Source organism: the organism of the source record quoted next, unplaced genomic scaffold (assembly GCF_019419815.1).
Source record: "Pyrus x bretschneideri cultivar Hongxiangsu unplaced genomic scaffold, Pyrus_bretschneideri_v1 Contig71, whole genome shotgun sequence".
Lineage (NCBI taxonomy): Eukaryota > Viridiplantae > Streptophyta > Magnoliopsida > Rosales > Rosaceae > Pyrus > Pyrus x bretschneideri.
This window is the reverse complement of record NW_025999811.1, coordinates 298,265-309,432: the sequence shown is the minus strand read 5'-3', so window position 1 is coordinate 309,432 and position 11,168 is coordinate 298,265. Positions and strand designations below refer to the sequence as shown.

The window sequence follows — 11,168 nt, the reverse complement described above, 5'->3', positions numbered from 1 at the left end:
AAACCATAAACCACATTTCTGGTAAAAAAAACATTCGAAGATGGATCAAGAAAACCAATTTTAAACATAAGTACCTTAATTTCTGTTTCTTGCTTGCTAGCCCCTCTATGCTTTAAAAAAGTAACTAATACCAACTACCGAAAGGAATTATAATGCAAATCTAGAGTCTCCAGCCCAGATGGAAACCGGGAGGCGGTAGTCCGCTGCAATCGCATAGAAAAAAGTAAATGATTTTTAAATTAAAAGATGTATTTAATTAGGATTTTAAAGATGTTTAGTATTAACTGGCGATTTTAAATGATTAAGTGAAAGATTTTCAAGCAAAATAGAGAGATTTTACAGTGTATTTAAGAATACCTCTAGATATCAATAAATTGAAAAGAAAAAAGAAAAAAAAGAGTAAAGGTTCGCTCAATCTTGCTTCCACGTTGCTTTATTGGTTGAATCTGTTGATAAAATATTTCGCACAAATATTATTATTCACTTTTGATGTACCTATGGTGCGGTGGCAGCCGGTGCTCCGAGCGGTGCCTAACCAAGTGATAATTGCAGAGAGATTCCAACGTAATTTGAATCTTGAAGATTGAGCTTTGTTTTTATTGTTTGTCGTTTTTCGCATACCAAACATTGTTAGTCAAATCTCAAAAGTACACATTGAAAAATTAGTACAAATAACTTTTCTTGGATGGCTAAATGATCTTAAGTTGAAAATTTTTTACAAATATAATCTTTAATTACATGATGATAAAGAAGATAAACAAGTTGAATAATCTTTTACAAATATAATCTTTAGTTACATGATGATAAAGAAGATAAATGGTTAGTATGGTCGAGATACATTAATCATAGATGAAAAAATAATTAGGTACCTCCTTATGAACACAAGATTATCTATAATTTATAACTAACCACTCCACTTCTTAAGAAAACTCCCCATCTCTTTTTTATCTCCTGCATGCATATCGTCAAATACATTCCAACTTTCTTGATCAACAATGACCTAGATGAACAAGAGAAACCATTACAATTCGGTACGATTGTAGCGGTACGATTGAATCGATATATAAGTTTCGGTATGAATGCATCGATACATAAGTTTCAGTACGAATGTATTGGTACATATGCTTCAGTACGAATGCATCGGTACATAAGTTTCAATACAAAAATCGGTACTAAGTTTCGATACGATTGCTTCGGAATATAAGTTTTGATACGAATGCATTGGTACATAAGTTTTGGTACGAATGCATCGGTACATACGTTTCGGTACGAATACATCGGTACATAAATTTCAGTACGAATATATGGTACATAAATTTTGGTACATACATAAGTACGTAATATGCATATGTATACACACACACACACGTATGTAATATGCATATACATATGGAAAAAGTTTCGTTCAACCTGATTTTGCTTGTTATTTTATTAGTCTCTACAGGTAAAATATTTGCTTGAATATTTTTATCATATTTCCCTGATCACCTTTTATATTTCTAATTAATAATCAAGGAAATATTGTGGTATGTGTACAATGTGAAGTCGAAGCAGTGAATTGTGATAACCCCGCCATATGTAAATGCAACGCGGCTGGTTTGTGTGTAGGGAAGTGGATATACTAATGTCTGAACCCTCATCTGCATACTCGAAATAGTTTCGTTCAGACCCTAATGAGGAAACCTGTAATCACAAGTCTTTAATTCTCTCATTAGATTCTTGAACTATTTGTGCTGGCCTATTAAAGCACACAAGGTACACATGTGAGGGTGAGGACTATTTGAATAAATAATAGAAGTTTTACGTTTTGCGTGCATGCATATCAACAAAAATACGCTAAAAAACAAAGTATTACAATTTTGATGCTTCAAAATAAAAGTTAAATTGGAAATTTGACGCGTTTTAATTCTTTTTTATATATAAAGAGAAGTTGGCATTAGCTTTATATTGATTCACTATGCCAGGCAAACTCATGGAGCAGGCTTCTATTGAGGACTTGTCCTCTAACCCCATAATACCTTTGAGTCCCCTATTTTATGGAAGTACTTCGTTGGCAAAACTTTTGTTATATTTAAAAAGCAAATGTTGTTTGAATGATGTTTAAACATGGTAAGTAACCAAACTACTTACAAGCAATTGTAAACTCAATTCGTTCTCCTTTGTAAGGTTCATATTCTCAACAATTCACAAATTAGGATTTAAGTTTATCTTCGTCTAGCAGAGAATGCTAAAGCATGCACCAAATAGAAACGAAGAGAAATGATCACAAATTAGTATAGCCCCGCATCTTAATCGGCTCCTTAAAAGACAAAAGCAAAAATCAAAGAGATGAGAGAGTTTTAATATGTATCTTTCTATTTTTGTTTCTGTTGAATTAGGATAAAAGAAGTTAAAGAAGTTCAAAAGCTCAAAGAAGCAGTTGGGGAATTAAGCACAAACACAAAGTTACTTCTTTTCCAGGGCTTTTCTTTTCTCATTTCAAGGGTTAAGTTGCTTCCAACTTGCCATGCAAATCAATCGAAGAGAAATGGGAAATCCATGGTGTTGAGTACACTTGTAAAATACGTAACATGTGGTGAAAGTGGGCAGAGGACCACAACACCAGCCCACAAGGCCTGTAGAGAGGAGGAGGCCTATTTCTGTTCAGGGTTAACGAAAGAAGCTTAAAAGCTTCAATTGACATTTCTGGAAAACAATTAATGGAACCCAAAAGTAGTGACCCTTCTCAAGTTTGGGCTTAAAGGGCTAGCTCCAATACAATCCATATATTAAGCTCTTCAAGGCTGAGGACTTGCACTTGCGCTTTCTGCAGGAGAAAAATTTCCACTTTATGCACCCATAAACATAAAGCTACAATATACAGGACAAGTTAAAATAAGAAACTTTCCCGGGCTTTTCTTTTCTCATGCTCTCTCTCTGACAGCCATTTCCTCAAAGATAATCTTTCATTGTCCAGATATTAGATGCATTATTTCGTCTTCAACGCTTCAATTTTCTTCGATCTTTAATACCTATTCCATATTTCCAGATTTCAAGGACCGGGTTCCAAGTATGAAGCCTTCAATTAATTAAGTGATCGTATATCAATTCTTTAAGGACGAGTGAAGAACTGATTTCGAAGCAATTTCCCAGAATTTCGAAGCAACTTCTCACTCCCAGAAAGAGTGGACGACTGATTTCGAAGCAATTTCAGTCACAGACTCACAGACAGACCTCTGAGGCTCTGACCTACTCGCTGCAGGCTGCACTTCAGCATCCCCTGCACTGCACCATCCGGCGTCCTGCGTCCACCACCAGAGTCCCAGAGTCCCAGACCCAGACCAGTTGGACCAACCAGACCTTCAGACCCTGCAGAGTGCATACCCAGGGCCAGACCATTGTTGTCCCCGTTCGATTCTTTCCCTCAGCCTGTCAGGTCTAAACGCCGCTCCCTATAGACTTTTTTATTTCAATTTTCTTATTTTTTTCACTTTAATTTTGTTTCAGAGAAATTGAATTGTAGTATTTTTACAAATTTGTTTTAGGTAAAGGCTAAAAGCAGGTGAATTTTTTCATGTTACTGGCACGTACCTTGTCTGGCTGTTGAAGCCTCTCAAACATTTGAGAGAGGTGCCTTTCTTAAAAAAATAATCTTGATAGCTCGTGGCTCTGGTTTTGGAAATTAGGCACCTTTCTCATAGATTTAAGTCTTCCTGATGCTGTATTAGTTTGTTGGGTATAATTATATTCAATAGCTGAGTGTCGAACAAGACGATCTTACTTCAGTTCTTGCTCTGTGGCACCAGGTAATTATGTTCTGGTACAGGTAGATGAAATTATTTGCATGTGGGTAGTAAGGAAAGCAGAAAAATGCTCATATGAAATTATTTGCATGTATCATGTATTAAGATGATATTGAGCGTGCACCCAACTGGGGAACTAGTGTTGATTGTGATGATGATTTTGTGATATTCACTGATATTCTTTCTTTGCATGGCAGGATATTTCATACTACGATGGGGGCTGCTCAAATACTTGCGGCCTGTCTCGCCATCCTTATTTCGTCCTTCGGTGTCCATGGTAACGTTTTCTCACTAGAGAGAGCGTTTCCTAGGAGTCACCATATCGGACTTGACGAGCTCCAAACTCGTGACCGAACCAGGCAGGCCCACCTTTTTAAAAGAGTTGTGGGTGGTATAGCCAACGTGTCAGTGGTATATGAAGATTTCTACGGTCCTGAACATGTCGGGTAACTGTTTAATCTCGTAGGACTTTGAGCTTTTAAATTAAATAAATTGAATCTTTCTTACTTGAAAAAATAAAGCAGCAAGAACTCTGTTATTGACCCCAAGTTTTGATACTGATTTTTTTTTTTTCCAAGTAAGTTTTTGTTTGTTATAAGTGTCTTAATTTCCGTTGAATTTGCAAATTTTTTGCTTTAGCCGACATTGGTTGGGAAAGTTTTTATTTTGATTTAATTTCTTAAACGATGGGTGTTTATTATTTGCTTAATTTAAAGCTTGCACAATCTCCATATAATGCTGCCGATATAATCTTTTGTTTCAAAGTTCACTATATTTGGTTAATGATTCTGAGGTTTCTTTGTATTCATTTTTTCTTTCAATCACTCCTCTATTTTAGTCTCTTGGTAAGATTGAATGGTTAATGGTATAAAAACTTGAAACTTTTTTTTCATTTTCTGTTCTTGCATGAAATCACTAGGGTGTACTTGACAAAAGTTAAACTCGGCTCTCCACCAAGAGAATTCTATGTGGAGATCGACACAGGGAGCGACGTGCTATGGGTTTCATGTTCATCATGCAAAGTTTGTCCTCGGCATACTGAGCTCGGCGGAGTAAGTTTTTGCTCATTTTTTAGCATATTTGACTTTTCTTTGGTTAAATTTCAATGACAATGATTCAACTAAACAAATTTTTATACTTGTGGAAGCTAAAATACCCCTAGCAGAATTTCGATGCGACTTTTAGGAGCTCTTATACCTTTGAGTGTCCCTGGTTAGAGTGGTTCTATTTAAAATTTTAAAACTAGCATTCATCTGTGTTGGTAGGTGGTACACCACGCAATAAATTTCATCTTTCAATATTTTAGTTGTGTATAAAAGTAAACATTAGGGTACACTACTGTGTGTGTCCCCCCAACCCAATTGACAATACTGACTGAGATGGCCCGAACCGCAGTGGTGTCGTATTTGGTGAAGAAAAAGGTTTCCTGTTCCTTGGCCGCAATGCTGTGTTAAGAACTTAAGATCCACGGTTCATTGGGCCAAAGTCCGCAGTCTTGGCCCACTCTTACTCCAATCCGTCAGTCTTGGTCTTTTGAATAATAGTCGTTAGAGTAGTAGAAACAGAACACTCATATCATACTTATATTCAAACATCAGGACATCAGGCATACTAAACGTTGTATGCCATGTTAATCTACTCAAATTATTTGATAATTATCCTAAATAATCTATGCATGTTACAGCTTTCGTTCAATTTCTACGACCCTGCCAACTCATCCACCGCTCGCCCAGTTCCTTGTTCCGACAAGTTGTGCAAAGCTTCTTTAGAGACCGAATGCTCACATCCGACAAAACAGTGCAGATATAATCTGAGATATGCAGACGAAGATGAGATAGCCGGGTATTACATGTCGGATGAATTATATTTTGACATGATACCGGTTCAGTCTCATGTTAAAATTGAGTCTTCAGCGACCGTTGTTTTCGGGTGAGCTATCTTAACCTTTCTTTTCTAACAATCAACATTAAGAGAGAAAAACAGAACGAGAAATTTTTTTTCATGTTGTCTATTGTTGCATTGAAGCTAAACTCTTATTGGTTTGGTAATCAAATGGATTGGAAACAGGTGTAGTACCTCCGTGGCTGGGCTTTTGGAGGGAACTATAGCTTCAGTCAACGGAGTATTTGGATTTGGCCAAGGACTAATGTCAGTTATATCACAGTTGTCTTCTCAAGGGGCAACTGCTAATGTGTTCTCCCATTGTTTGAAGGGAGATGACAATGGAGGGGGTATACTCGTTCTTGGTGAGATTTTAGAGCCAAGTATCGTTTATACCCCTCTTGTCCCAACAGTGTATCTCTCTCTTCTTAAAATTTATTTTATTTAATTGAAAATTTTGGGATAGGATGTTTGATTTGTGAATCATCTTCTTGATTAGTCCACTTGTCTTCTCGTCATTACATGTCAATTAGTTGGGTATGTTAGTCCATTAAGTAGCTGAGTGGTTTGGTTGAGCCTTGGCTTGCAGTAGTGTGATATACTGACTTCCTTGGTAGCCCGGGAGTCTGAAATGAATGTTGGAGAACAATCAGATTTCTATGTATTCTAACAGAACACTGAACTATCAATAGTAACACTAACAATTAACAACGAGATTTGCAAAGATTTTTTCTTAAATAGAGTTTAGAATTCACGAGAAACTGACTTGAATGGTTGATAGAGGCTAACAGACTTGCTAGATGCTAATTCCTACAGTTCCAACTCCAACTACATGTCCTAAGTTTATAAGGACTAGTAGAAAGATATAGCTTTCCAGTTAATGTAATAACTAGTTGCTAATTATTATTTCAGGCACCCCTTTTATCAAATTAATCTCGAAACTATTTCTATCAATGGTCAAATCGTGCCCATTGATCCGGCAGCGTTCACACCATCACGTGACCGAGCAACAGTGGTTGACTCGGGAAGCACTCTTGGATATATTGCGGAAGAGGCCTATGATCCGCTTGTTCATGCTGTAAGTTTGCATTCCATTTGACTTTTCAGTTCAAGTTTCCTTCCAGTTAAATTTATATAGTGTGGGAGGAACGTATAGTTAAATTCATATCCTTAGTAAAAACTGATTTTGGTTTGTCTGTCTAGATAACTTTGTCTTCAAAGTATGTGAGTCCCTTCCTTTCACCATCAGGAAAACAATGCTATCTAGTTTACACCAGGTTCTCTCTCTCTCTCTCTCTCTCTCTCTCTCTCTCTCTCTCTCTCTCTACCTCTCAAAGGACTTTGAAATGAATGACATTGTCTACTTTTTAGTGTGGCCGAGGCATTTCCTACGGTTAGTCTTAATTTTGCTGCTGGTGCATCTATGGTTTTAAAACCAGAAGACTACCTTTTGTATAAGGGACCTGATCAGGTAAGTTTTCCTCCAGGCTCCAGCTTATTTTGTAAAGATATCTTATTTCGAGTGGAAGTAATACTGTTGCAAAATGTACGGAATTAATAAGTGCATTCTTTTGTCACAGAATGGTTCTATTATATGGTGCTTTGGTCCCCTTAAATCTGAGGGAGAGAACCGTGGGTTCACAATTTTAGGAGGTTAGTTCTCGAAACAATGTTATACATGTTATTATAATGCTGCTGTATGGATTTTCAATTTAATACATCTCTCCGCACCATTTTAGAGTAAAAACACCAAATCTCAGTAAAATCATCAGAAAGCATTCTGCAATACATAGATATTGTATAACAAATATAAGGTTCCCTGCTACAATACTATTTGTGCTTATATAAGTTACATGACATAACAATGAAGTATAGAACTTATGCGAACAAAACGAACTAATTTAGTCCTCATTAGAACCGAGCATCCAATTACTTTTAATGCTCTTCTCGCTCATATTTTTCAGCCTAAACAGTAAAGTGTCGAACAGATTCATACCAAAAGCCACCAAAGTTAATCAACAAGCTTCAAAATGTGTATTGATTGGTTACGACCCCATAATTTGCTAAAATCCACACATAGAAGTGTCTAAACGTGTCATATCACAGACAAAAGCCCCCAAAATTATCTCCAAGGTTTACCGCACAAGAAAAATCTATAGAAACAAATAGAACTCTTACTCATCACGCAGAGAAGGGTGCGTGTTGTGTAGTGTTCTTTTGCTAGAGTTGGAGAGAGGGGTCAGGATTTGCTGCCTCTTTTTGTTTTGGCTTAATATAGTTGTCCCAGTGTTCATAGTGTTTGTAAGTTAGACAGTGTTACAGTTTACGGAATGAATGCTACCGTTAATCCTTCTGATATACTTGTTTGAAATGTGTGTCCTCGATTGCAGATCATGTTCTAAAGGACAAAATTGTGGTATATGACATAGGCCGTCAGCGGTTGGGATGGGCAGACTACAATTGTAAGATCATAAACTTTGGAAAGATATCCTCTTCGGATTCTTTTCTCTTAATTCATCAAATTATGGGATCCGGACTATTGAAATTTGATCCAACGGCTACAGTTATTATAACTTTTCGCTTTTTCTCGTTCCCCATGAACCTGAAACATATCGATCTAATTAAATAAATCGTTTCAAATTCTCTTTCCAGGCTCGTTGCCGGTAAATGTTTCTGTAGCTTTACATGGGAGAGATCCGACTGGGAGCAGCTCATCTAGAAACCTACCGTTCGAGCAGCTAAATACTGGGATTCTACTTTTCTTCATGCATTTATTTATCATATTTATGTGAGACCCCATAGACATGTGGGTAGGTTATTAATGAATGATGACAAACGAATTGGTATTAAGTTTTTTTTTTTTTTTTATAAAAAATAGCGTTAGTGAGTTAAATTTATATTTGTTAGGAGGGATAAGTGAAGATCTATTATTGGTGTTAAACTTTTTATAAAGGATAACATTACTTGGTTATTCTACATTAATCAATATCGTATTATTATTGGTATGACAATAAAAATATCCTACCTTCATTTAATTAGGGCAAATAATTAACTTAAAAATGATAAATTATTTAACGATATCTGGTTTGATTCAATATGGATGTAAACCACGAGAAAATCTCTTTATTCCAAAAATGTACCAAGTCTTTTTCTCGTTTCTTTATTTGTTTGTGGTTTTCACATAAAAATTAAAAAGGAAAAAGGAAAAGGAAAAGGCTGGTATTTGGATGTGATTTGCAAATTAATTTGGCCATATTTTTTACCATTACGGTTCCATAAATTTATTGCTCGCAAATCCTAAACCACGAGAAAATCTCTTTATTCCAAAAATAGACCAAATTTTTTACTCGTTTCTTTATTTGTTTGTGGTTTTCACATAAAAATTAAAAAGGAAAAAGGAAAAGAAAAAGGCTGGTATTTGGATGTGATTTGCAAATTAATTTGCCCCTCTTTTTTGCCATTACGGTTCCATAAATTTTATTGCTCGCAAATCTCTTTACATTAAAGACTACAATCTATCGAGATACGTAATTATTGACACAATTTGAACTTTCAAGTATATATAATCATGAATTAAGAAAGAAGTATCAGAAATTTTATAGCACAAAACAAGTCTAAAAATTGTTATATCTTCTGCTAGTAATTAACAAATTGAATTGCCATGGAGAAAGGTTCACTCAAGTTAGCTTTCCTCATAACGGTGTTGATTGTTGCATCTCTTGGTACCATATTTCTTGACTAATTTTTTTTTTCACCCATTTTTTCTCATATATTTTTTTTTTTTAATCTATCTTTTCTCTTTCATCCTTGCAAATTTTCCGCATATATAGCATAAGAGCATGTATATTTTTTATTTAATAATACAAATTATATTCGTGGCAGGTGTGAATCTTGGAGTCGACGCAACTGATACTCATATTCCTGGTGTCTGCAGACAACCTAAGGAATGTGATGGCCATAATTGTCAATGCATCGGTCAAAGATGTTATTGTTCTAGTGAAGGAGTGAGAAAGTTCATGTTTAAAGACTCTTCTACACAATTGCAAGAGTAGAAGAAAATTCCGTAATCAGAAATCTTCAATTCTTGCATTGACATCTTAAAATATTTACGATGCAATAAAGCACACAAGTTGTTGATGCGAAGACCATTTAAAAATAAATAAAATAAACTTATTATTCATTATTTAGTTGTGACTTCATTGTATGTATATTAATAAAATGAAAAATACGCTAAAATGACATAACTTACATACTCAATTTAGATGGATAATAATAATACAACATATGTTGCTTGGTTCAAAATTGATATGGCTAAAAGTTAACAATGGGGCATGTGTTATATCCCTATTGCCACATATTATTGAGTACGATTATGGGTCATCAAATGATATCAATCGCTATTGGTCAAGGATCCATGTAAGAAACAATTCTCAACGTTAGCTATATGCAGTGATAGTATTTATCGAATAGTAATTAGTAGGACGTTTTATGTAATATTAGACCATTTTATTTATATTGTGCTTAGTATTAAACTGGATAAAAAATGTCAAAGAAAAAAAACAAATTTCAGAAAATCATGACAGTTAAAATGAAGAAGAATAGAGATAAGTAAACAATAATAATTGAAAAAAAAAAACAACTGTCACGGACAAAAATCCAGAAGAAGGGAAGAAACAAGACCAGGGAGCCGCCCAGCACTCACCACCGCCACCATACCATTGAAATCAAAAGCTCACATTCCATTACTCCTTGCAATCACTGCCACCAAATCTCCATGGTTTCTAATCTATTGAAATAAAATACACAGATGAAACTTTCCCAATTTTGAGTTTAATTCCCTCACAGCAAAAAACTACTAATTAATTAATCCCAAAATCCAAATGAATCCCTCAATTATCCATCTGCCACCATGGGTATGAAAATGAAGACGTCGTTGTGGCTGCTAGAGCGGCGGGACTGTGGCTACACGCAGTCTAGTTTAACGACTTTCAAGATCTTTTTCTGGTTTGTTGGTCGGTAGGAATAAGTTTCATGGCTAGGTTATTCGCCGGACGGAAAGCTAGAGAATTGTTGTTGGGTTGGAGAAGAAAAAGGAAGAACGACATTATAATTTCCCAATTGAGATGTTCAGACAAGTTCGTGAGAGAAAGGAAAGAGAACGTGAACATCGGATTAAATAAGTGGAATCGGTTAAATAATCTAGTGCTTATTTAGTATAGAAGGGCACCAAACGACTAGATTCGTATTATTAATCAAATCTGATACCTTACACGAACCGTCAAACGAGACCGTAGTAAGTTAATACAATGCAGTACTTTTTTTTGTTTCATGATGTGAATCAATAATTTTAGATTTCCAGTGCATTGGAGTTAGGAGATGCCCTGGCTAACCACAACTCTCTTCTTTGGATTTTTGCTGCATTTGTGGGATGGGATTAGAAAATGAAGTCTGCGCAGTTCTAACGTATGTTTTAACGTATGTCTTAAATTAGAGAGACATGATACT

The 11,168-nt window shown here is 35.5% G+C and overlaps 1 protein-coding gene across 1 annotated transcript; it reads left to right on the top strand.

The window, feature by feature from the left end:
• The first annotated feature begins 3,227 nt into the window (after positions 1-3,227).
• Positions 3,228-8,616, top strand: LOC103956935 (aspartic proteinase 36-like). Its single transcript, XM_009369001.3, has 11 exons — positions 3,228-3,415; positions 3,980-4,228; positions 4,702-4,834; positions 5,467-5,711; positions 5,850-6,077; positions 6,576-6,741; positions 6,867-6,940; positions 7,035-7,134; positions 7,244-7,316; positions 8,054-8,125; positions 8,316-8,616. The coding sequence occupies exons 2-11, from the start codon at positions 3,996-3,998 to the stop codon at positions 8,453-8,455; spliced, it is 1,464 nt and encodes a 487-aa protein (XP_009367276.3). The 5' UTR covers positions 3,228-3,415; positions 3,980-3,995; the 3' UTR covers positions 8,456-8,616.
• Positions 8,617-11,168: the final 2,552 nt, after the last annotated feature.